General features: G+C 39.6%; 1 protein-coding gene across 3 annotated transcripts in view; it reads right to left on the bottom strand.

Annotated features, from left to right (window-relative positions):
* DUS4L (dihydrouridine synthase 4 like) overlaps nt 1-26,795 on the bottom strand; it is a 37,893-nt gene that overhangs the window by 10,766 nt on the left and 332 nt on the right. Inside the window, exons 1-9 of one of the 3 annotated variants that reach the window (XM_042018354.1) lie at nt 26,412-26,706; nt 26,017-26,138; nt 22,554-22,671; nt 21,025-21,147; nt 19,475-19,714; nt 11,786-11,878; nt 8,284-8,384; nt 6,003-6,153; nt 1,651-1,786 (exon numbers count right to left, since the gene is read on the bottom strand). In XM_042018354.1, the coding sequence (XP_041874288.1) occupies nt 1,651-1,786; nt 6,003-6,153; nt 8,284-8,384; nt 11,786-11,878; nt 19,475-19,714; nt 21,025-21,147; nt 22,554-22,671; nt 26,017-26,138; nt 26,412-26,521 (1,194 nt within the window). In that variant the 5' untranslated portion in view covers nt 26,522-26,706. Of the gene's footprint in view, nt 1-1,650; nt 1,787-6,002; nt 6,154-8,283; nt 8,385-11,785; nt 11,890-12,126; nt 12,306-16,669; nt 18,008-19,474; nt 19,715-21,024; nt 21,148-22,553; nt 22,672-26,016; nt 26,139-26,411; nt 26,707-26,795 lie in introns of those variants that run through there. The other 2 variants (XM_042018352.1, XM_042018353.1) reach the window with 2 other exon arrangements.

Consider the following 26,795-nt stretch of genomic DNA (forward strand, 5'->3'; position numbering starts at 1 on the left):
TCTTTGCTTTGTGCTCACCTCTATTAATATGCAAATAGCTATTTCTGTAAACTTTTATCTTAAGTCCTCTGTGCTCCATGGAACCTCTGAACAGGTGACAGTGCAGACCTTGTACACCAGAGTAAACTCACAGTATTTATACTTGCAGCCAGTGCCTTACGTGCAATTGCTCTCACTTCTCTCTGACGGTGAAATGAAGCACACTTGTAAATAAACACAAATGCAGGGGCCAAGCCACAGAGAAGCCTAAGCCATAGGATGCCTACGAAGTTAAAATATTCCAGTCCTGAACACTTCCCATGTCCATCACAAAGGAGATCCAACCACAGCATGTTGCCTGTACCTGTGGCTACCCGTGTTTTTAAAAACCATGCAATCGAATGCACAAATAAAAACAGACAAGAGTACAGTTTCCAATTTCTGGCTATCACTTGCAAGTGGCTAAGAGAATGTGTTGCTAAGAGAATGTGAAAGCAGAACAAAAAAGAGGACTTTTGGCAAAATCCCAACAGGACAGAAAAGAAAAAAAAAACCGTACCCATAAGCAGTAAAGAGACAAATTCCATGGCTGAGGGAAGGAATTTGAATCATTTTGACAAAATACCAAATCCCAAAATTTTGGAATAATTTTATACTTGGGAAACACCTAACACAGACTAGTGATCCTTGTTTTACAACACCTCTCAAACAACTGGATTTTTTGAATCCCTTCTTTTCTCTAGAGTCTTCTACGAAGATTTATTACAAAAAAATTACAGTATCAGTAACCATAGACACTGCTTTAGACAAACTGGAAGGAAACCTGTACACACCTGCAGGGAATTTTGTTTTGACAATGTGCCCGACTCTAAAAGTCTTCATATGTCTAGATGTCTGAACTCTAGCTTATGGTTCAGTCTCTTCAAACAGAAGTCAAACTAATCAGTTACAAGAAAAGATTTCATACATTTATCTTAATCATCTTTGATGACTTTCCTTCCTGAATACAATTATGTATTGAACCACAGCTTAACCATTCTTTGCATAAAAATAACATCTCTTTTGTCCATTGATCTTTTATTAATAAATTTTTGGTAGTAGTCTCATTAATACTACAACAGTGTCCTACTAAGCAGGGGAAGTATTCTGAAGTTGGCTGACCCACCATAAAAAGATACAAGAATATGAAATACATTAAATACAAAAGAATATTTTTCAAATTAGAAAATACATTTCAAGACTGGAGAAAATCCTATTAAGAAGAAACAGTCAGCATGAAAACAGTTATTTAGTAGGCTTTTTCATCCTGGACTGCTACAGCCTTGACCTAAACAGGCAATCGTTTGGGATAAAAGGAATAAAATTAGTGTCTCTCTCTACTTTGTTATGACTAAATTCAAAGAGATACATTAAGAATCTATTACTACTTTGATGAAGTTCATACTGGAAAGACAGGACTTCATTTACTTGGTTTACTTCAGTTTCCTTTGTTAAAAAAATGCTACTATAGTTTGTTTTCAGTATTCTAAATTACATACTGTAAAAATAGTTTTCTTCCTTTTTCAACCAGAAGGAAAAAAATGGACAAGCATTCCGTAGCAAACCATCCCCAGAGTACATCGTACTAACTACCTGCTGCATAAGAAAGTTACTAATGAAGCTCAAAGGTACCTCCTGCAGCCTTTCGTTCTCCGCCATGTATTTTTTGGCTGCTTCAGTAGCATCATTTACTTGTGTCTCCAGAGCTGCATGAGATGCCATCTCTTTTGCCAACTGAGTAAGAAGGGTAACAGTACGTCTCAATACACTGGTGAAGAAAAACAGTGAACAGAACTGTAATTTACAGCATAAATAATAAAAAAACCCAAACCACAAGCAAAAACCAAAACAACAAAAATCAAACCAAACAAAAATATCCAACAAACCAAAACAAGCCCTTTTCTCTCTCTGCATTAGATGTAAAAATAAAACCAGAAGAGGGCTGTTTAAGCACCTTAAGGGAAACATTCAGGCTCATCGATGACAAGTAACAGTAACAGGAGAGACTGAAAATATTTTCATCCATTGACATTCTGATTTTCACTTGACGCAGAACCTCCCACAGCCATTAAGGGGTCAGAGACCTGATTGCTTAAAGGCTGTTTAAATACTGTTAAATGACCCAGTATTTTTAACAGGATTGATCTCCAAATGCAAGAGCCAAACAACAAGTTATGGTAATGAGTACAGTGAAAAAAAAAACCCTCACAATTTCATAAACAGCCTTGCAAGAATAAAAGTAGCAATGTGAGCATATTAATCTTCAAAGTACTGTCAATACAGCTAAATCAGAACATGTGCAGATGTCAACACTCATACGGAACCTCAATTCTAAGTTTTGCAAATACCTCCCATGATTTGATCTAGTGATTGCTTCTTTGCATCACTACTTTCATTATTCATCTTGAAGTCTTTCAAATGTTGCTGAATCAAGGTAACATAACACTGAGTTAAATTAATGCCTATAATGTAACTATGCAGCTGCTCTTCAAAGAAATTTGAAAATCCAAGTAACTGGCTTTTTCATAACTGGAAGAGTATTAATAGACCTTTTCAAGTTAAGCCTCCCTCCACCCCCTCGCTTTTTCATTGAAAGCTCCTTACTATTTCAGAGGTTAATAAAGAAGTTAAGGTCTCCATGTCACTACTTTTCCAAAGGTTAGCACGTTTTGCTATTAACTTACAGATGCAGGAATCAATAAAACATCACAACTAAAAGTTAATCACAGAATCAGGTAGGTCGAAGGAGGCTTCCATCCCATGCAAAGTAGGCCAGGTTGAGCAGATTGCTCAGAGGCTTGTCCAGTTGAGCACCTACCATCTTCAGAGATGGGAGTTTCCACCACCCTTCAGGGTCCTTGTTCTAGTGTTTAACCACTCTTGGCAGTAGCAGTACTTTTCTACCACACATCAGAACATCTCAGATTCCTGTTAACTCTTGTCATTCCTTTTTGGATCCACTGAGATGAACTGGATCCATCTTTTCTGCTACTAGACAGACATACAAACCAATGGGATTTTCCCTTCAAAGTCTCTTCTCTTCTGTCTGAAAGCCATGTTCCATCATCATCTCCTCAGAGGTCACATATTTCAGCCTCCAACTTTCTCTGTACCCCACTGCAGTACTCCAGTATTTTGGAGAATTAAAACTGGACACAGTCCTGCAGCTGCAGCACCACATGTGTCAGACAGAGGAGAATAACCATTTTCCTTGACCTGCTGACGACATCCTTGCTATCACAGCTCAATACACGATTGGCTGTCCACCAGGATCCTCAGGTTTTTTCCTACAAAACTGTTTCCTGCTCACCCACGCAGCCAGTCCCCAGCCTGGATGTTGTATATGATTATCCTGTAAAATGTAAGACTTTGCATTTGTCTTTGTTGAACTTCATGAGATTTCTGTCAGTACATTTCTTCAACCTTTCTGGCTCCCTCTGAAAAACAGCACTGCTCTCCAAGATGTCAACCACTCTGATTTGGCACTGTGAGCAGCTTGCTGAGAGCACACTCAATCCTATCATCCATGTTGTTAATATGGACATTAAACAATACTGAGACCAGTACCAATCCCTGAGGGGCACCAGCTAAAATTTACATCATTATTATCCTTTGAGCCCAAAGGTCCAGGGAATTTTCCACCTGCTTTTTTCTCCATTTCTTCAGCCTATGTCCCTCCATGGTCAGACTCTCAGGATACTAAAAGGCACTATGTCAAAGGCCTTGCAAAACGGATATACTGGTCAGGCATCACCTTCCCTAAGTAAGTCCGTGATGGCTGTTTCAAGTCATCGTGTCCTTCATGTCCCTGAAGATGTCTTTGAGCAAGATTTGCTTCATAACCTTTCCAGGGAGGCCAGTCTCCAGTTTCCTACATCCTGTTTTTTATCCTTCTGGAAGATGGGATATGTTTGCCTTTTTGCAGTCACTGGGATTCTCCCCAGAATTGTGATCTTTCAAACTAAGCCTTGCAATGACACTGGCCAACTCCCTCTGCCATCCTAGGCTGCCACAGACTTTTGTATGCCCAACTGGCCTAAGTACTCCCTAGCTGCATCTTCCACTACTGGGAGTGATGCTACACTCCTGCCGACTCTCCTAGAAGGCCCCAGTGAGCAGTAGGCTCATGTTTCCTTGAGATTCTCTTTTGTTTTCAGCCCTTCTTATCCCTCTCTGGTACAGCATGGGCTAACAGAGGACCAGGGCAAACTAGCAGATGGGTGTCTCTGTCCTACCCAGGGGACAGTCTTTCGGGTCTATGACACTCCTCTTTTCTGTGCAGTTTGCAGATAAGGGCTCAGCTGGCCTAAATACCTCCACTGATACATAATTTTCCTCATCTGTACCCCACAACTGCTGTTGTCTTGCCAGAAGTGACAAGCTCCCAGCCTCCTCCATTTCATGAATCTCCATCTACCAGTCTTGTGGAATTCTCCTATTGGCTGATGTGCTAAAATGAACCAAAACTGACACAAAGAATGAACTAGGGGCATCCAATTACCCATTCACACTAGATGGGGTCTCACGTTGGTTGGGTGATGGTACAGCAGTGCAGGATAAGGAAACCCAAGGAACACCTTTCCTCCACTTCTCTGACAGACATTATGCCTGTTTCATGGATAAACAAAACAGCTCTACTAAGAAAAGTCCTTTGATCTAGCCCCTACTGGAAGAATGCTTATTTCTCCTAAATCTTGGTGAAAGGCCAGCACCTCAAAAAAACCTCAAGCAAACCTCTTCAAGAGCAGAGCTTTTATACAAAATAAAATCTACTGGGGCCACTTTACAAGTTTTCTTCCTTGGAAGCTGAATGCAAGTAGGACCCTGAGAGACCACCTTCCAATTCTTGTGTATGACACAATTCAGCTATTCCTCTTGGAGCAGAGTTTAAAAACGTATTTGTGCATATTTACTTAACCTTTCTGTAGGAGGACAAAGAACTTGATGCATTCCTATCACTACTGAGCAAGGCTACAGCCACATTGTTTTTTCCAAGGTTTTTCTGCTCAAGCCTCATATTCATTTTTCCTTGACACTTCTTTATGCTCCATGCTCTGCTAAAATGGCCACGCATCACTCTAAGGGGAAGAAGTTTGTCATAAGTCTGTCATATTCTTGTTTTGTGCTCCTCTTGAGTATTGAGGCAATGTCAAGCAGCTCACTGAAGGAACTCCTAAGAGGACCAACACTTCTTGTCCAGTCACCACAGAAACGCACAAATAGGAAATCATCAGACCAACAAGTCTGTTTCCATTTGTTCACATTATCGGTGTCCAGTGACTTCATGTGCTCTCTGCCCAGCTGATACGATCTGCAGGTTGTTGTGGCTACTGATTCACAGGTAGTCTTGGCTGCTACAGGTGGGCAGTACAGAATTGCTCTTTCCTTTACCCTGTTTTGTGAGCTGTACTTAAGCATCCTGAAAAGAATACCAGACCTAAGATCATAACACCATAGTAGGCAAGTTGCCACAAAGCGTTTGATCTGCAATACATTTGAAACTTTCCTTAAAACCCAGAATATTATCCTACAGTTCTTAACTTCATGCTTGAGCTGAAGTGGCTCAGGTCAGGCTCAAGTTTTGCTTCTTAACACAGCAGGGTGCAATGACACCAGTTTGCCAGATATTAATATTATTTTAACAGTACTTTAGTTTTGAGGGTTTTTTTATTCCAGTTTTCCATGTGCAAAACAAAGGGTGTAAGTTTAAGGAAGGAAATGAGTATTCCCCAAAGAACCTTCCGCAAAATACATGTTTTCTCCAGCATTCAAAATGTTTCTCTCCATGTGTTGCTCACATATCCTTCTAATTTTCAAACATTTGTAAGGTATTATTTTCCCTGATCTTACTTACCTTGTAGCCAACCTGGTCATAATTAATTCTTTAATCTCCTGAAATTGTCCTTCTGATCTTTACAATTACTTTCTACAACAGTTCCTGTAACAAACATACTACGTAAACATTAGAAAAATGTTATACTTACAGCCAAAGAAATAAGGAAAAACCTGAGAGATACAGGTTTCTTTGCGATCGAAAGAGTTTCATCTGAATATGATCAAAGGCACTGCTGTTGACATTTGCAGCCTTTTCATTCACATGAACAGATGAGTATTTCCTGATTTCTCTAACAGCATCTGCAAACAAAAACAGTCTGTTCTTATTCACATCTGCAGGTGTACATGTATGCTAAACTAGACACAGTACTAGAAATAGGTATTTGGACTTTCTACTCAGCAAACAGTAATAGGACCAATAGTGACTTCAATTATGTTATCCATACATTTTAAAGATTGGTCTTGATAAATCATGAAGTGCTCTAGCACATTCCCAGAAATATGACAAACCATTGCCCAAAATATGCTTGAACAGGTATTTCAAATGCTTGTGCCCAGCCACAGATGTTACCAAAGACCCTACAGTGTCAAAATGTCACTGCTGACAACCGAGCTAAAATTTCCCAGCAGACAGTAAGAAAAGAGAAAGAGAAGCAAAAAGAAGTAGTATTTCCTCAAGTATCTGCTTCACACAGGGTTTAAGATAAGCATGTGTTTTAGTAATGACAGAAGTGTCTACTTTGTGCTTCAATCATAGAGGGAGAAAATTATTTCTTTAGCATCCATCAAAATAGGAAGACTGTAGTAACACAGCAGTAGTAACATCAGTAGGAACTACTAACTGTAACAACATCATAAAAAGAATGGAGGAGGAAACCTACAACTCAGCTTTCTTTCATTTGCCTTTCATACATCTTTCAGCTTCCTTTCATCCATGACATACTCCTGATAGTTCTGGAAAAGGGCCAGTACACTGCAAACAACTTTCAAAGGACAAAATAAATAATTGGGACTTACATCCACATAAACCCCAAACCTAACCCAGTTAAGAGTTCATATTACAATCTTTAAACATAAGGTCATCAGACATTCCTACAACCAACACAGCACCTTAAATCTCTTCCTGCACATCAACAAATATACACATTTCATGACATGGCATCAGCTCTTGCAGAGTATTTTGGCCACATGTTATTAAATTGCTGCTGCATTTGTCTAAGCAGGCTAAATCAACTACAAAGAAAAGCATATAAAAAGTGAATATAATCACTTATGACGGTCTCCTTCATATGTCTGAGTTATTTAGGTGGTATAAAACCCCTGAAGTGAAGCTTCAAACAATGCATTAAAGACTATGAGCAAACAAATGCATGTCCCTGCACTATAGGAAGACTCTAGGCCTGCAGTAACCTATCACTTCACCCTATGGGGCAGGTATCTCATCACTGCTTCCCTTCAGCCCAATTCTATCTTTCCACAAAACCAATGACCATCACCAACTCAAAAGCAAACTCTGGTCAAAGTTTTCAACAGCAGTTCAAGAGAGTAAATTAAATAAATTAGTTCCCAATCTCAAGCCATTTACTGAAGATCTACTTTTAAGGATAATACTAAACATAATCTTAAAAAATAATTTTAGAAGTTTATTGCATTTCTGGTACTTTAAATATTAAGAATATAGTACTGTAGCCTGGTCTGACATTGCTATATATATAAGTGCATCTGCATGTTTCTCTCAGTAGAAAATAAAACCATGCATTTTTTCTTTCTATTTCAAGTAGCTTGGAGTTAAGTAGCATGTATATTCTAAGGCACTGGAAACACTTATCCATGGAGAACTATCTAATATCCCTGAAACACAGGAGAACTACTTTCATCACTGAAATACAGGAGATGCTTACCACACAAAGCAGTCAGGGCAGACATTAAATGACATCAGTCAGGCATATGGTAACCATTAAAGCTTTACTCTTAGTTCACAGACCTGAGGATCTGCTCATTAACAAATGTAGCCAGCAGATGTTTTGTATCTGTACTAAGCAAAAGTATTCAGTCAGCCCAGTGCTTTGATATATTCTGGTCTTCTGTTTCAACAGCAACCAAAAGAAAGAGTGCCATCTACTGCATGAGGTGCACCTCAGCCAAATTCTGCTGTCAAACAAGTTCATTTACCTGTATGAGAAAGGGAAACCAAGCAGCAGCCTAGACTAAGCTCCATTTTTCCTTCTCATTCACTCAGTATATTACAATTGCATTTGGATTCCCAATGTGGATGCAGTATTAGCCCTCTCCTCTTTCATTCTATGGTATAACTTTTCAATAAATCAGCTGACTTACACTAAGCTTAAATCCCTTCCATTAATTTACTGATATAAACTCAATGTACCAGGTTTCTTTTACCCATTTGTTAAGAAATTATCTAACACTTACCAAGAAACAAGATGATCAACAGAACTATTATTGTAAGGAACATCTTGTTCCAAAATACTGCCATTTTGCTCCATAGAGGAAACATAAAAATCTTCTGCCATCTGTAAAATAGAACTGTGTTATTCAAAAATAATTAAGCACTGAAAGAAGAGCATTACAACCTCACAGAAGAGAGCCTTGTTATTGATAAGAGACTTGTATAAGGTCTCTAAACAGTTCCTCTAACTGCAATATAATTTAGGTATATATTAACTTTTCCAGAAATCCAACTTGTCTTTTTTTGTTGTTGATACAGGCAAAACCAGTTGGTTCATCTTACAAATGTCTTGCACAATAGCAGGGACTCTGCAGATGTGTCTGATTTTAGCTTATACTTTGGCTAGCAATACGTTGTATTCAGTCCTGACTATAACAAGGGATGGGGTAAAGACTGTAAAACCCATTCCATTATTTTTATTTTTATCCACTAATACCTCTTGTTGCCAAATAAAATTAAAAGCTTCCAGAAATTCTCTACCATCCTTCTTCAGAAGGCTTATCTTTTATGCTGATGGGTCTGCATAATTCTGAAGTACAAGGACTGTTACTACATTCTAACTTGTAACGACAACAAAAAAGACAAATCTTGTGTTCATATTTTGTTAAGGGTTAAAACTTCTTTCCCAAGCATAAATTTGCTGGCTACAGAAGCGAGTTCTGGTGAGGCCAATGCTGATGCAGGCTTTTTATTTTTAAATGATTAGTTGTCTATTTGATATTGCTGCATGGAGGGCGTGGCAGAATCACACCTGCAGCACAAAGAACATCTAATGCGCTCAAATGAATTGAAACAAGTTACAACAGAGCACCTATTTGTTCTTTGCTGCAGGTTAGAATCAGTGCTACTGCACAAATGAAATAATACCTAGTCATGCCATAGGGACGTAACACAGACATGCTACTCACCATCTTATTATATGAGGTAAAATGTCCTACTTTTGTTACGACTATTTACACTTCCTAGAGACTGTTAAGATTTGCCCTCTCACAGCAGTTTCCAACCTACTACGAATTTAATTTAAATCAGACTGCAGCATGATCTCCTGTGGTCCTTTACGGCTCTCCACCAGAAAGAATTAAAATGTTTTAGCGTTGTGCATTTAAGTCTTTTAGTATAATCTCAATTCTTTACAGCAGACAGCCACAGTATGTATCAAACAAAAAGCTTACTTCAAGCTACAACTCAAACAAAGCCAACTTGCTAACTCTTTAAACGTGCAATTTTCCAAGCTCCATACTGACCTCCACTTAAGAGGTGATTCTTTGAAGTATGACCTTAGATAAACTACACTGCCAAGTTATAATCAGGCTAAAATATGGATCTCTTTACTGGAAAATCTTCCTGTGTTTTATTTTCACATTTATTTTTCCTCAGCAAGTATAGACGTTCACATTTACTAAAACTCTACATCCTTTTGGTGCCAGAAGTCATATAAATATAATCCTTCCAAACTATAATACTAGCCACCATTTTAGATGTACTACACCTAGTAGAACAGATCTCTTCGTGTACTTGCAGTTTTACACTGTCAATTCACTTGTTCCCCAGGAACTTACAAACTTGTTAGCAAATCTGAAAAACATTATTTAAAAAAATGTGCAGACACAAGAGAGACAACGAATCAGTTTACTGAGTAAATCAAAACTTCCAAGAACAGCAGTTTCACACCTGTCAGTAACCATGCATGCCTTACTGCTGACAAAACTAGCTCCCAGGCCACCAAGATGTGTCAGGCAGAGTTGCTGCCCTCTGGTACTGTCACAGCAGCTAAATCTAATTTTTAACCCCACAAGATTCCTGCAAGTTTTGTTAAGAAGATAATTGCATATATCACATAAGGGACAAAGCGATTTCACTCTTTTAGAAACCAGTGTTCAGAGGAATAGCTGAATGCTCCAAACAAAGCACACAAATCTATCCTTTCTATATAATTAAAAACACTGTGTTTAATGTTTGAAAAAATTTTGGCACAGCTGCACATTACGAATTTGCTTTTCAGCCACTAACACTGGAGTCCGTTTGCATTGTAAGTGAAACATATTTCAATACTCCCAAAGTATTCTGCTTGTGACATCAGCCTGAAGAAATTCTTGCAACTAGTTTCCTCACATAAGCCATTAATAACCTGATGCTTATGACTCCCATAATACTCCTCTCCTCTTACATAGTTGCACTTTTGCTTAGAAAACAGTAAGAAATACAACAACTCAACAGTCTATGTAAAAATGCTGAACTTGCAAGCCAACTTGTAAAAAACCAGAAGCTGAATTAGATTTTAGAACAGTTTCAACTTCTCAAGCTGAGGAAACATGCCTAATCATTGGTACCAGGTGTGGAGGAGCCAGTCATTTTCAAGACTCCTCCACAGGTTTAAGTAATTAAATCCAAACTTTCCACAACAACTCTTGTTCCTTAAGAGGACAGTAAAAGCTACATCATTCTAAATATATCTTAAAGATGCAGGAAACAAACAGAAGACACAAAGAAACAAACAGTTTTCACAGAAGACTGCTGAAACAGCAGCATTTAAAAACAAAAAAAAAAGCTTTAAAGTTTCTTCCTGCTTGTTGTTTTGGGGGGTTGTGGGATTTTTGTGGGTTTGGTTCTTAAGACTTCCTGATATTCTGAAAAGAAATCATAAGTCTACTTCTCTTGCCTCCTGCAGAGAAACTAGCTTTATTTCCTGTAGAGAAATAGTATCACCAAATTTGAAGAGCTACTTACAGGAAACAAGATAATGCTGTAAGTCAAGCCTTTGCATACAGTAAAGGTAATAAATGCATTTTTTTCCTTTCCCTTATTATGTGCATTTATTTTACAAGAATTTACTATTTTCTTAATGTTTGTGTTGTGTTCCAGAAGTAGTACTATTTTCTTAATCTATATATAAGTTTACAAAGGCCCTTATTCCAGTAGTCCCAAACCTTCTGCTTCAAACTCAGGTTCAGTTTTTTTAAACAAGTGATCAAAAATTTCTTGCGGGCCTTACACACAGTTTGCAGCCTGCATTGTATATCTGACGTCTCATCTGTTCAGCACCCACAATGCCTAGTGTACACCAAAACACAGAGTTGCATCTCACAAATGTGACAAACAACTGCCGAAAAAACCTGCATTCTCCTCTCATTTATTACTGCCAGATGCCTTCCTGTACGCTGCCTACTCCAAAACTCTGGGAAAAGCCGTCCCACCTGCTGAAGCGAAGCAGGGGGCTGCTCTGGGCACGCCGAGACCGCTGCTCTCGGATGAATCAGCACTGCGTAGAAAACACAAAGCTCCTTAAAGAGACCTGCGATTCTTGCAGCTCCTGATACTCAAGTCCCAAACAGCAGTCCTTCGGCTATGTTCACAACTAGTTTAGGATGCAGCAAAGCTCCGTGTTTATGAAAACAGAGACGTAAAATAAGCCCACACTGGTGAGAAGAGCGAGCTGTGTTGCTCAGCACGCCGAAGTCCTCCTACCTCAACGGGGAAATGAATGGCAGGCAAAGCACGAGAATTACTCCGATTTCACCATACAGGATGGTAGCCACTGCCGTCCACTGGAAAGTCATCGTCCCGGCGGCCTGCGGAAGAAGGGACGGCTCAGGCGGGCGGCTCTGACTTCCCCTCGCGAACCACGACCGGGACAGCCCGGGGCGGCGCTGGCCCGCTGGGCAGGGTCCCCGGCAGAGCCCCCGCGAGGCGGCCGCGGGCCCGCGGGTTCCTCCCGCCGCCTCCCGCCCCCCAGCGCTGCCAGCGCCCCCTGCGCGGCCGCGCAGCCCAGCGGCCGTCCCATGCTCCCGCCCCGCCGGCCTTCCAACCTCGTCAGCGCCGGCGCCCGGTGGGGCTGATGGCGGCCAAGGGGCGGGAGCGGTCGGAGCTGCGGAAGCGCGGACCAGTCTCTCCCGGCGGCGCAGGGCGGGGGAAAGGGGTGTCTGTGCGGACACGGTGCCGCCTCCGCCCTGCCCGGGGAATGTGGGCCGGGATGGGGCTGAATGACACAGCGGGGGCGGCGCGGGGCTGCCGCCGGCCCGGCCGGGGAAAGGTGCGGGCGAGGGAGGCAGGCAGAGTGCAGCCCGGCGGAGCGGCGCTCCCGGCGCAGAGGCCGCGCTCGTTGCGGCCCGGCCGCCCGGGCACACGGGCAGTGCCGCCTGCGGAGCGGGGGGGCCGAAAATGACGGCGAGCGCGGAGTTGCTAAGGGGCCGCACCTCTGTTGGGGAACGCGTGGATCTACGGGCTGAGCAAGGTTCAAATGAGCATTACGTTTTCTCCTATCGAGGGAATGATTTGTAAGCATTTTGCTGCGGAATCCTGCTGTGCTCATGCCACCGGTCCGTGACTCCAGCTTAATCTATTGGAGACTTCAACTCTGCTCTCCAGCACTATCATGAGTTTCTCAAGTTCAATTAAAATACTGCGTGTGTCTATCCATTCCCTCTTCCATGTGTTACACTACATTAATGTATTAAGACCCAGTAAATTGTTTTCTCAAGAAAAACAGGTCCAGTATTTGTAAGGACAGCACAAATAACAACCGAACAACAGTCTCAAGCACTCAAACAGGCCTGTTTGGACCTCACGAATCAAACAGTATTCCTTCAGAAAGCCCTGTTCTATCCTACTGTCCTGTGCCTGTGCAATGTTTTTATCGGTGTACCAAGGCTCCAAGCACATTCTTTCCATACCTTGGTACCCGTTTACCCATTTCTTGAGCACCTCTTTTGCTAGCCATGCAACTCTCTTTGCCCATGCATAAGACAGACATCCTCTGATCATTTTTTCCTGTTGATCCTAGCAGATGCTGAGGTGCTGCCAGTGGAAGAGGTTACCGTGTCTACCTGGGCATCTCCAGCACTCTTTGATACAGCTACTTGCTTTAGGGAATTTTTTCCCAATTAAGTTCCATCAACATGAGATATATAAAATGCTGTGAATAGTAGTTCTTTGTTACTCTAATCCATTAGAATTGATGTGGGGTGGAAGTTCTTGCATAAGCAGTTTTGAGCAGAGCTGTTTGAAGCTGCTCACAATCTGAAATTGTTTACTTAAAATTTCCCAGGTCTGCAGCCTGGGGATGGAGCCAGTGTGTCAACATTTTCCTAGTTGTTGCCAAGCAATGTCTGAATGAAAGGTTACATCCCAAATAATTGTTTATGCATAACAAATACTGGAGAGAGATATAAGCAGTCATTTCAGTCCAATCTACACAGTAGGAACACTCCCAGTTTTAAGTAGTATTTCTAACACATTTTCGCAAACATACTTAATCAGCAGTATAGACAAAACACCACCTCTTCAAATGTTCTGGTTATTACATTTTAGCTACTGGCCTACAGCCACTATACTTCACTGAAGCTGTTAAAACGTTAATACTTTCCTTTTATTACAGAGCAGTTTCCATTTCTGAGCTGCTTACTCGCCTCTTTCTAGTACTGTAAACTGCTCTCCCACTAGCATACCCTCATACTGATAAGACTGTATTCACTCATTCCCACTGCCAGAGACTTGGAGTCTGCTTTATCACTTTAGAGGCTTCATAAGATCTCAGAAAGACTCACAGTGAATGTGACTGCTGTGCACTTCCACTGTGGCTGATGCGTGTTCCCCAGCAACATAGAATGAGACCTGAAGAAAAGAGAGGTCCTCTGCAAACATTTGTGAGACCTCTCTTCTCCTGCTGAGTGCACTCTGCTGCTCCTGGAAGGAATTCTACCTGAAGCTGTAGAAGTCTGGGTTGTTGATCTAAGGCTGTCTCTCTTATACTGAACCCCCATATGATGAATATCATGCCATACAATATATACATAATGGCTGGCTGTTTTAGGGAAAAAAATCATAAATCTTCAAACATTACAGTTAAAAGGAATACCTTCCTTTTCAATCAATGAGGTGACAAACTATTCTGAAGCAGAAAATAGGAAATGCCTGTATATTAGCAACTGGTTAGAGGACTGAAATAAAACTAATTCTCTTCTGAAACAAAAGGAAAGTTTAAATTTGTTCTGTTTTGGCTTCTGTGACAGCCTTCTCATCACCATACACTGTTTTTGGCCAACCATCAACCCACGAGACCTAAGAAATTTAACAATAGGCAACAGAGAAAATGGGATTGTATAGGCTGGGTGAGGGTGCTGGGGTTATTGAAGCAGGGTAAAAGCTGCAAAAACATACAGGTATTATGAGAATATGGTATTGTTGTGCAGGGGGGGTTTAACATAAAGAACAGGATCAGTTACAGGAGGCAAAGAACCTAAAATAGGAAACAATGCTTTGTATCTTATGTTATTTGCTTTGTACTTATATTAACAACATTTAAAAACTAGAAAATCAAAAGGCTGACCACCTGGTGATGTTAAAAGTAACATGTATAGGAGAAGGACTACATCCAGTGGTTTTAAACGAAATTAGAATTTTTCTGTAATCAAATGTCTTCTAATGAGAAATATGACCTGTTCCAGTTTGGCCAAATTTAGAAATATATACTCTGAGAGAAGGCACAACCACCCCTCCCCCACCAGGTTCAGGAAAAATAAATTTTCTTCGAAGGAAAGTGAAGGAGATAAAACTATTTATTTAACAAACACACGGGAAAGGAAAATAATGCTAAATAATAAAATCTCTCGCTGTGGAGATAAAACCTGGGAAAAGTGTTAGAGTCCTCCCTTTGGTCTCCTCGGAGCTGGGGCTTGGGCCAGGGCCAGGCCCTCTGTGCCCAGTGGAAAGTCCTCCTGATGTGCTCTGAGGTTGAAAGCAGTCCAGTAGAAAAGGGAGAAAATCTGGAATTCCGGGGAAGGAGAAGCAAAGTTCAACTCTCAGTCTTTCTCTGGAGAACAAGAAACTGAAACAACTGGCCAAAAGCTGACCGGAAAGCAGCAAGCTGGGTGCCTCCTCGCTCCCCTGCCGCAGCTGGGGAAAAACCTGCTATCTCTGTGTGGCCTTGAACAAGCTGCAAACTGCTTTGAAAAAGTTTTGCTCAGTTTTTCCTTCCCCCTCTCAGGCTCAGTTTAGAGGCACAGAAAGGCACAAAGTTAATTTCTGGGCATAGGGCAGCGATATGGGATACACATCATAGAGTCACCCCAAGACAGTGTTATTCTAAAAATAACACTGGTAGTTGAATAACTCCCAACCGTAGCGATTTATGTATATTGGAACAGTATGGTGTTCAAAGTATGGCTCAAAGACTCCAACTTTGCAGTTTATTCTATGGAAACACAGTGAAGTATATTCAGATGCATACAACATTTAGAGTGGAAGGCATAAGATTCATTTCACCCTTGGAAAGGGATGATGAACTTCCATTGACTTTTATGATACACAAAAGGCCAGATCAAGCACTCCATAATTAATACCAATATTAACAGCAACCTAGGTCTTGTACTTCAGGCAGGAATCTCTGTGATTAATCTCACACAGGCACAACAACTGCTGCCTTCAAAATCATCAAGTACTCAGTTCCTAAATAGGTCAAGGTATTTCCAGTCCTCTAAAATTCAATTTTCCCACTACGACAGAAAAAATAAAGAAAGCCTTTGTGTTGATTATATATATTATTCTTCTCTGCTCCTTGAGGCTAATGGGATGGTTTGCTACATATAATAGTTGCTAGCCAAATCATAAAACTCTCAAGAAAGTGGCAACAAAGGGCTTAGTTTCACAATCCTTTTCCTCTACAATTCAGTTGTATAGTTTTACTTCAGAGGAGCCCGGAGGCATTTTCAGAACTGAGGAGAACTGAGTTGCACCATGTTTGGATGAACTCGATACTGGAAATTTGGCAGTACAAAATACATAGTCATGCAGTTGGGAAATAAGAACTTCTGCTCTAAAACTGGGAGCTCCTAATTTACATGATGAATATTAGTTGAAGACAAGTGAAACATTGTATGAAGTATTAACTGCAGAAGACACTGTGGGGAATTTACCTGGAATGCTATACAGAAATGTGCCCAACTAATGTCAAAAAAAATTACAATCCAGAAGAATGAAAAAATAGTTGTCTGAGGGAATGGAGACACACCAAAAATGGTTGAAGAGGTTGTCTCAGCCTAGGAAAGCAAAGCATGTCTGTAGTTTTCCATTTGTTAGCACATCGGGAAGGTGATCATATCAGAAGAGTTACGTAACTTTGCTGCCTTAAATAGTGAACTGGACTTGATGACTTGGGTCATGCCTTTCAAACTTTTGTTCATATGCCTAAATCAGACATATTCATTATAAAAAATGATCAAGTATTTTATGCTATTGCATTAAAAAAATTGTGACAATTTAAGATACCTGAACTATGAAAACATTTGGGGAGTAGCTTCAAAAGCAACATTCCCTCCTCCAGACTGCTGTATAACAAAAAAAATTACAACTGCATACAAAACCAGCAATTTATTTAGAAAATTTGGAACTATTCACATATATATTCACAAAACAATCACAGTCAGAAAACTAGGCAATTTTTGGTATGAATTTCTGTGTAAACATGTAAAGAAAACAAATTATTTGATTACAAATAATTGTCCTGTACAGTTTTGTGAAATTTCCCTTGCAGAACAAATGCAGCTGGTGTGTAATGTTATTATCTTGTTCTAATTTTCACTATTTCACTCATATATAACGACTCAAAACCAAGTGGCTGTCATGCTTTGATAAGCAACATGCCAGCAGGCAGAAAGAACTGCAAGAGCCCCACTGAGAGAATCTGTCAACTTTTCTTTGACCTAAAAAGTTCTGGTTTGGTAGATGATAGGGATTTAATCTTGTATACAACTATTCCACAGTAGATAAAAAACTCTGAATTTAGTTACATTGAACTTTAAGTCTTGTTCTTTAGATTCAGCTAAATTTTTACTTAAACTATCTCTTAGTTTTCCTTTTTTCTTCTTTCCCTTTTCATTTTCCTTCTTTCCATAATTGTTCATCTGTGTTTCTTTTGCTATAAGAAGTGTAGAATTTTTCTAAGTTGTAAGTAAGTTTAGAAAGTTTTAGGCTGCAAAAGGAACATCAAATTTAAAAGAGGATAGTATGATGGGCTTTAAGCTTATGTTATCTAAAGCAAAAACTTCTGTAGTTGCTCCCTTTGTATTCTTTTGGTCTGAAATTACTGGCATTATTTGTAAGTAGTCCTGATTTTAGGAGCTTTCATGTAAGAAAGGCCCTAGTTTTGCAATCATATTGCTGTAAGCAATTATTCTGTGAAAAATTAAATTACTGGGGCCTTAAAATAATCAATCCTCTGTGTAGTAGTGCATTGTAAATAGAATTCCACATTTGTAGAATCTTGAATATTCTCTAGAGTGAAAAATAGACATAAAAATAGAAAGTATCATCCTAATGATAATGTTTTGCTGTGTTGAAGATACTTACACAATATATAAATGTGACTAAAAAGTAAGAACCCAATTAAAACTTCTGCAGTTTACTGACAATTGCAAATACAAGTTTACATAGGACTAACATACTTTCACACGCCATAATGGTCATTCAGATAATCTAATACTGCTGAGGTACTTGATAAAACATTAAAAACTTTTTTTTCTTGTTTAGAAGTTATCCGCTCCATCATGTACATTAAGTGGTGGTGAAAACACGTAAAAGGAGTTCCGTGCTCAAGAGCTATGTCAACCCAGTCCTGGATGCACTGAAAAGGTGTCTCTTCATATCCTGCAAACATAGCTGGATTTGCCAAGAGTCCTCTAGCCACCATTATACCTTCAAATTGGAAATTAAAGCAGTAAGTTACATTCTAGTTTAAATTTTATGCTAAATCTTCTTGTAGATTTTGTGCAGCACCCCTTAGAACAACCACCTGAAGCTTACAGACAGTAATGGGAGAACAACAGGGATGAGTATTACAGCTTTATCAGAGAAATCCATTGAACAAGGCAGACATCAGAGTATCTACAACACCTATCAACACATTCCAGAAATTTTGAAACAAAACACAGGTCACAGAAGCATTTCTTCCCTTCTTTTGAAACTGCAAATAAATAGTATTTTATTTGCTACACACATTTATTGCCTTTATAACATAAAATTATGATGGAAAGACACAAGAGGACTAATAATTTTCTGTGCAACTCAGTCTATTCACTGACCTTCTTCCAGTAAGAGCTCAATGGCTGAATTACGTAAATTTCAGGACTCTTATCTGCAGCAAATCTTTCTGAACAAGCATGTAGTGTATTTGCAACTCTAATCCCATATTGTCAGATAAACCTACACAAGTTCCATTGTAATTTTTGTAATTTTTCTGTGATTAAGGGATTCTGTTTTCCTGCACTACCAACATACAATCTATTACACTTAGTTTTTCCTTAAGAAACAGGATCATCAAAAATGAAAAATTTCTTTTGTCATTGTCCACGACAGAAAAAACCGAATGCTTTATATTTTTACTACTGAAGAAGGTCAGATGGACTATGAGAACATTGCTTTGTATTATGCTTTTCCTTCCTGCTCTGTATTTGGGGGGAAATTCACTGTAAGCATGGTAGTTTGGTTCAATTTCTTTTGATGCTATTAAACGGCAACAGGGTGAGCAGAAACCTGTCACATGTACTGTTCTCTTTCCTGTTTTTCTCTAGCTGTAAGACAGAAAGTCTGTAGATAGAGATTATCTTTTCAGAACATATACCAAATATCCATATTGTCTTGAAACCACAGACAGTTGCAGGAATCTACTGTGACTAATAACTGCAAAAAATCCCCAAATTTTACCACTGAAATGAAAGTGCAATGCTTCACTGTGTGCTTGAAGTTCACCATCTGGCTTAACAGTATTTCCCTTTTCCACTGTGTTCTTACTGTAAGAAATCTGCTCCCATGTGCAGGAAGCAGAGATTTCCAAGTGGAAGTTTACAGTTCTTTAAGAGATGATCAGCTCCATTAAGAGACAGAATGTCTGAAGGTCCCCCCGAACTCCACTACTGAGTGATGAGATAGCATAAATAATCACAGAGCTTTTGTAATTTGTCTCGGAAATAATTATTTGTGGCTTTGAATAACAGTGCTCTAGTGTTCTGACGATTACCAGTGATGCTGCTTACGAGTTTGTAAGGCATCTAAAATATCCTCTTTCATTTGTCTCTTCAAGGAGAGAAAGCACTCAAATCATGTCCTACTTACATCCAAAATAAATACCTTGAAATCTGATAAGTTTACTTAGAAAATAGAGTATGTTTAATCTTACCATCTGCTTCTGTCAAGTGATGAACATTTTCAGCATCTTTTAAAGTTTTAATGTCTCCATTAGCCACAATAGGTATAGACATGCTTTGTTTAATTATTTTAATTGCATCATAATGTACAGGTTGATGCCTTTCTTCTATACTTCTCCCATGTACTGTAATCCATGAAACTCCAGCTGCTTCAGCTTTTTGACACAGGTCAACTGTTCTTTTTAAGTCCTCATGGATCCTAATATTGCAAGGAATGAAAGCAGTAGGTAGTAAGTTTCCCTGGCCTATATAAAAAGCACTCCTCTATAGGGAGGAATTACCACATATTTCTATAAGTAACGGTATAAAGACAGTATTACTGTAGGAAAACAGTGTTCGATTTTTGTTTTTTTTTTTTTTAAGGCATATGAGTTTAGTGTATGGAAACTGTTATTTATTTTAGCATTTCCCAATTATACCACATCTCTGTAATATACATGGTAAATTTTATACAGATTGAGCAAGGGTACCCAAAAAATCTAAAATAAACACCGTGATTTTGCATATTTTGTGAAAAAAAAAAATCCAATTTGTAATAGTTCCCCTTTCCAGAAGGACTGGAAACTAAGTTGAAACTTAACTGACAAATACGCAAAAGCCATATAGGATGTATGGTTAAATAATGGATCAAGAATGGCCATAGAATGGTTTGGGGTGGATGCAACCTTAAAGACCATCCAGTTTCAATACCCCTGCTATGGAGAGAGTGGATCTTCCATTAGACCAGGTTGCTCAGAGATCACCCCATCTGGCTTTACAAATTTCCAGGGATGGGCATCTACAACTTCTCTAGGCAACATGCTCCAGGGCCTCACCACCTCCACAGCAAAGAATTTCTTCCTAATATCTAACCTAAACTTGCCCTCTTTCATTTTGGAGCCATTTCCCCATTCCTGTAACACCACGCTCTTGTACGAAGTCTGTCTCCATCTTTCCTGTGGACCCCCTTTAGGTACTTGGAAGGCTGCTCTAAGGTCTCCCTGGAACCTTCTCTTCTCTGTGCTGTACACAAAGCAATGCAAAACAAGTCTACAGAAGTTTAGAAGCTGATGTAGGGAAGCAGAATGTATTCCTTACAGCAGCTGTGGGAGCAGCTCCCAGTTTTGTTACCCATCCCTTTATACCCAACCACAACTATGGCTCTGCTCCCTAATACCTTGCAAAGCAAATCCTTGTGATGATACAGACTATGCATTGCTTTTCTTTTATAGAAGCCCTTTAATCTTTTACCTTGTACTTTCATGTTGTTTGGATTGCAAGAGAACTCTAGTTTACAGTATGTTATCTGGATAAGCAGTCAAAGGCTGTGCTGGTTCTAAGTTTTATATTAATTGCCCCAGATATCTGAGTCAAAAAAATCTCATCAGTCTTCACGCATAAGGAAATTACTATAATATGTAGTATTACAGTAACAGAATTACAAATATTATTATCATGACACTAAATTCTTTCTTTAAAAAAAAAAAGGATTCTTCCATGTACCACAAACAGCACTTAAGTTAGACCTACCTTATTTTAATAGATACTGAAAATTTAGGATTGTCGATCTGACTCCGTACATGTCTCACCATATCTTTAACAAGCTCAGGTTTATTTATTAAGCAAGCACCATAACCTTCTGAAACCGCCCATCTTTAAAAGAAAAAGAACATTCATATTCTACATTTGAAGAAATGCAGATCAGTATCAGTCGCATACATCAGTTTCTTTCCTTATGACCTTCAGAATATGTGGTTAAGTAATCAGAGATAGTACTGGCTTTAGATCAATTACTTGTTTGCAGTTTGATACAGCTTTTAGATCCTGGTTCAGTCTCCGTTTTGCTACTAGAAATTTGGACAAGTTACCAATCTCTTTAAGTTAAATTTTCTGTCCACAAAATAGATTCATAACGAAGATAAATTAAAATTTAATCTACAGTGCATGCATGAAGTAAATATATTGATGTTTCCCCTTCCCCTTGGTCATGGATTTCTTTCAAACAGATTTCAAACTTTGGATTGAAAAGGAGGTTTTTTGAAGTGCAAGTGATGATATTATTTTAGTAATATTCTGATCTCACTGTTTTGACTGGCAAAAATAACCTTTGCTTCCACATAACAGCAGCAGTTTTTAAAATAATTTTTCTTATAAAAAACACGACACAAACTTTTGTTATTTTGAAACTAATATGCACAAGAAACAAAGGATTCAAATATAAGCATGTATTTTTGGCCTAAAAGGAACAGACAGTTTGACATACTTATCTATAGTTAGCTTAAAAAAAACCCCAATACTTCCATTCAGAACCCTCAGATCTCTCCAGAAAAGAGTTTTCTCAAATACTATAGTTTTAAGTCAAGACAACCTAATTAGAATAGAGAAATTAAGTATTTGCACCGTAGTATTATCTTTTACTTTCCTATATTTTTCAGGTCTTCATTTAGAAAAAGACTGCCTGGCAAACATGTAATAGATGGTTCTCAATTGAACCCTTAGAAACAATCTTACTACTCTATTTCAGTGTCAAGACAAAATCTTTATCAATAAGTGAGAAGTAGATCACTAATTCACTATACTTACGAATTTAATAAAAGATGGAAGAAATTATTTTCAGCAGTTTATCTGTATAATTTTATTTTGAAGACTATCCTTCACTTGCAGAAGTTTTAGACATCAGGACTTGCCTCATTATTCTGGAAATTGCTATATCATTATTCAAAACACTCCGCAAATTATTTGCAGCAAGCTCTTTTTGGGAGTGCACATTTAGCAGTTGTCAAGAAGGGATGGGCACTTCACTTCTGAGCCAACACTCAGTATCAAAGAAATCAATAAAGGCAAGTTGGCAAATACAACTGGTTTTCCCAGTCTCACCATGGTGACAGGCATCTCAGAGCACTCAGAACAGTGCCTTACCACACAGACATTTCTGACAGGTTAAAAAGCTCTTACTCTCTTGAAATCTCTTTTTAGGTTAAAATAGAAATGATGATGAAAAGGAACTATTTAGTCTCTAATTATTTCACTGTATTTACCCAGCTTTTTCAAAACTTTACCTCTGAGGACAGCCACAGTTTAGGTCTATTCCATCTGCAAAAGGACAGACGATACGGGCAGCATCACACAAAACCTGTGCTTCTTTAGCAGCGAACTGAACAATCAGTGGGTGATCACCTACTCCAATGAAAAGATATTTAGAGACTTAAAAATTCCCAGAAAATAAAAAGAACAAGTTCTAAATTTTGAATGTTTTTTTTGTATATTGTACAGCTGTCTGACCATGGTCCTGGCAACCAGGTATAGGTGACCCTGCATGAACAGGGTGGCGGGATACCATGACCTACAGAGGTCCTTCCAAGCTCATCTATTCTGTCATTCTGTGAGCCCCAGATCACAAATAAACAAAGGTGGCTGGCATGGGGTTACTAAGTATGTCTATTAACAGAGGTGGGAATTCAGACAAATATAGGTGTCCCACACAGTTGCTGGCTTAACATACACTATTTCTGACTGAAGCTGGTCAGTTGCTAATCTTTCACAAAGACCATCTACGAAACTAGGCATTCACTAATTTTCAGCAGCCTTCATGCTTCCCCTCCTAGGCTGCCCCTCCTTGTCTGCATGCTGCCCCTCTGCTGTGCTGACATGGCACATGCCACGTCGGTCTTGCTAGGTGGGAAACTTGCTTACAGAACCAACCCTTCAGAAGGGAGCTAAACCACCCACAAACTTTGTCCTTCCTCATCCAAGCCGCTCTTTTTCCTTTTCTGTGCCAACATGGCTGTTTTTATCCACAACGTGACACTCGAGAGTTGGAATGAGCACTCATGTGCAGACGCAGCTCTAGCAGCTTTGTCTCAAGTGAGAAACCAAAGTGTCAGTGCTCCTCTGCTTGGGTCTGCTGAACTACTTGTGATTTACTAAGCCCCTGCAGAGAGCCAGATGGTCATTTGGAACATGCTCTCCTCTTTTACAGCTACTGCATTACATTAAAGGCATCTCAAGTATCTCAAGCAGTCTTAGCACTCACTTTCCATATAAACAATTGCTGTAGTTAAGAAGCAGCAGCATGATATCTGAGCACTGATGGAAAGAGATGATCAAACAAATGCACGAAACAAGTGCACTTCTGGTACTGAAGAGACCACAAGTGCTTTCTGAAGATTTTCGTGTTTTAGAGGGAAATGAATAGTTACTGAAATGGTGGAGATTAAGTAAGAAAGGCCACCAGTACCCTCTCAATCAAGCTGAGACACTTCTAGAGGTTACTTAAAAATCCAGCAAGCAAAAAAAAATTGCATGTATATTTTCAAAAGTGTCCCTTTAATACAGTGCTCTAGATGAAGAGATTTACATTGTTATAGCTAATATTTTAGAATAAGCCCATGTGCCTAGTTTCTCTTTGATGAGCATTAAGTAATAAAAGCACTGAGTCTAGCCACATAAAATATTTTAGCAGCAGCCACAAAGAACATCTACCTCTATTTGAGAAATACACAACAAAGAAACATTAATGCAGAAGAAAATGTAAAACAGAGATTGCAAACCTACTCCACTAATTAGAAGACAAAATCCCCAAACAGCCAGCAAGTTAAACATAAAACCACACAAAAAGTATAAATGCTAATAGTGTAAATAGTATAGGCTGGTCAAAGCATGAGACAATGTTTTAGAGGCCTATAAAATTAAGAACGGCATAAAAGAAGTTGAGCAGGGAAAAGATGTTGTTTACAACACTAAAAGATTTCATCTCCTCTCTCCCTGTCCCAGCACCCCCCGGAATACACTCCATATCTGACCTGTAGAACTTCAGTGCCACCAGACTTCGTGTAGATCAAAAGTGTAAGTAAATTCTAAGGGGCAAACTAGTAACTGTGGAGCTTTGAGCCATATACAGTGTCAGTTATGTTCTTACTCATTTTTTTTTACGTAGAATGAGTTATTCATGGTTTTTTTTGAAGTTGAATTCCACTCATAAGAGAGTCTGCCTGTGCTTTCCAATGTGAGTTTTCTCTGTAATTGCTCTGTTCTATTTGAATAATGCACCATAGTACATAGTCAATGCTGAAACAGTGAAATACACTTTCCCTGTTACATATACACTTATGAAACCACAAATTCTGTGGCCTGAATAGAATAAATCATCACACTTCACAGACCCTACATGCTGATCTTACTTGCACGTTAGCGGTGCTTTTCATTCCTCCAGTTGCAGCCTGTGCTCATACATTCCTTGTCACACAGTTCTGCTGCAGCCGCTTCATGCCAACAGATCTGTATCGTTCTTGTCACCTCTTCCCACGTATTTCAGATCTCTTTACAGCCATGACACTGTACAAGTCCTCATACTTCTACTTTTTATAGGTGTTCTGGTTATGTTTCTGTGCCATGCCTGAAGCCTTGCTTCTCCCCCTCAACCCCAGCCATGCTTTAACTTCCCAATCTCTTCTGTGCTTTCTTGCTCTTGCATCTCAACTTGTCCACCAGCTCCTTCCACTTCCCAGTGTGGCTAATATGAAACCCTTTTTCTTTTATCAGTCCTTGACTCCACTGTAGCAATGGCTGGTCTATTACTTTTTTCACCTTTAGCAACACTCTTATTTTTGCTAGAGACTAGAAAACTTTTCCTGGCAATGAGTTAAATGTTTGTCTCTGAAACACACATTAAACAATTGCTGGAAAAAGAATCTTACTGTCATCTTGTACCTGGTCTAGCTGAGATGGAGCTACTCGTCAAATTTATTTGAAGTTTATTTGTAGTAGCCTGTATGTCTGGATTTTGTGATAAAACCAGTGTTGAAAATTCACAATTGTTTTGGCTCTTGCACAGTACCTGCACAGTGTCAAAACTTCCTGGTTTTTTCACTCTGCCTACCCCTGCCCCCAGCAAACAGACTGGGGTGGGCAAGAAGTTTGTAGTGGACAAAACTATGAGAGCTGACCCAAACAGGAACAAGGAGTATTCCATACTGTATAAAGTCAAGCTCAGCAAGGAAACTGGAGTGGTAGGAAAAGAAGAAAGTGGGTTGGGACATGGAATTTTTGTTCCAGAGTGGCTATTGCTTGGAGAGTGGCTGGGCATTTGTCTGCTAGTAGGAAGTGATTGCCTTTGCATAACTTGTTTCTTTCCCTTTTTCTTTCCTTAACTTATTAAACTGCCTTTATCTTGACACATAAATTTTTCTTGCATTTGCTCTTCCTATTCTCCCCTTGTGCTGCTGGGAGAATGGAGGAGGAATGAATGAGCAGCTATGTGTGGTCAACCCCCACAGATGTAAATCACTTTGGAGGCCTCGATTTCAGGTGGAGACAAGGTTTTCCACTATTTCATTTGACCCACTATCACTGCACTGTGCTTACTCTCACTTAGACTATTCCTGCGGTTTATTAATCAATCTGACGGTATGCCAAAATTGTTAACAGATGTCTAGTTGTGTGACAGACTTCATTCACTTAGCCAATTTGGCTTATGACCATATAAAACATTCTGACAAGGCAATGGTTTGTTAGAAGTAATACCTTTGTTTGTTGTGAATTCGCTGTCTCTGGCTTTCGCAGATCTCACAAAATCAGCTGCCACTATCATTGGTGTGTAACACAAATCGCAACTGTACTTCCTAACCAAGGTTCTGAAAGCCAACCTGCAGACACATGAAAATTAAGAGGTAAATAGTTAAGGCATTTTTCTGTTAGCTATCCTAAAATGCTGTTCTAACGTGCAGTATTGTGGACATGTTCGAATATTGTATGCGTAGATCTCTGATGAAAACATGTAAAATAAAACGTCCCACATCCACCTCTGTCTTAAATAAAAGAGAAGGTAATCACCCATTTTTACAGTCAAGATAAACTTGAGAAACAAGTTTCTAAACAAAGAAAATACACTGAAAACTGTTGACATGACAGCTACTTACTTTGAATAACGGACCATAGGGGCACATATTTTTACAACTTGCCCAGAATGAAACAAATCCATGGGATCTTTTAGTTGGCATTCTTTAGATTCTCTGATGTCACCAATCATGTATAGTTAACAGTCCTATCAGCATCTGGGAAAACAAACAGCGCCTGAAACGTTCGTTATTCAGCTATTTCTCACAGGCCATGATGCAGAGCACCACAGTTTACGCAGCACTCTAGTTCTGGGGAAGCGTCGGGCCAGAAGCCGCTCCTCCGCAGAATGCCGGGCACAGCCCCCCCGGCACGGCCCCTGAGACACAGCCCCTCCCGACCCCCCCCCCGGCCCCCCCGCACGGCCCCTCCCGGCACGGCCCCTCCCGGCACGGCCCCCCCTCGGC

This window comes from Corvus kubaryi, unplaced genomic scaffold (genome assembly GCF_017639235.1).
Source record: "Corvus kubaryi isolate FWS band 111438036 unplaced genomic scaffold, C.kubaryi_AGA036_p1.0 137, whole genome shotgun sequence".
NCBI classification, from domain to species: domain Eukaryota; kingdom Metazoa; phylum Chordata; class Aves; order Passeriformes; family Corvidae; genus Corvus; species Corvus kubaryi.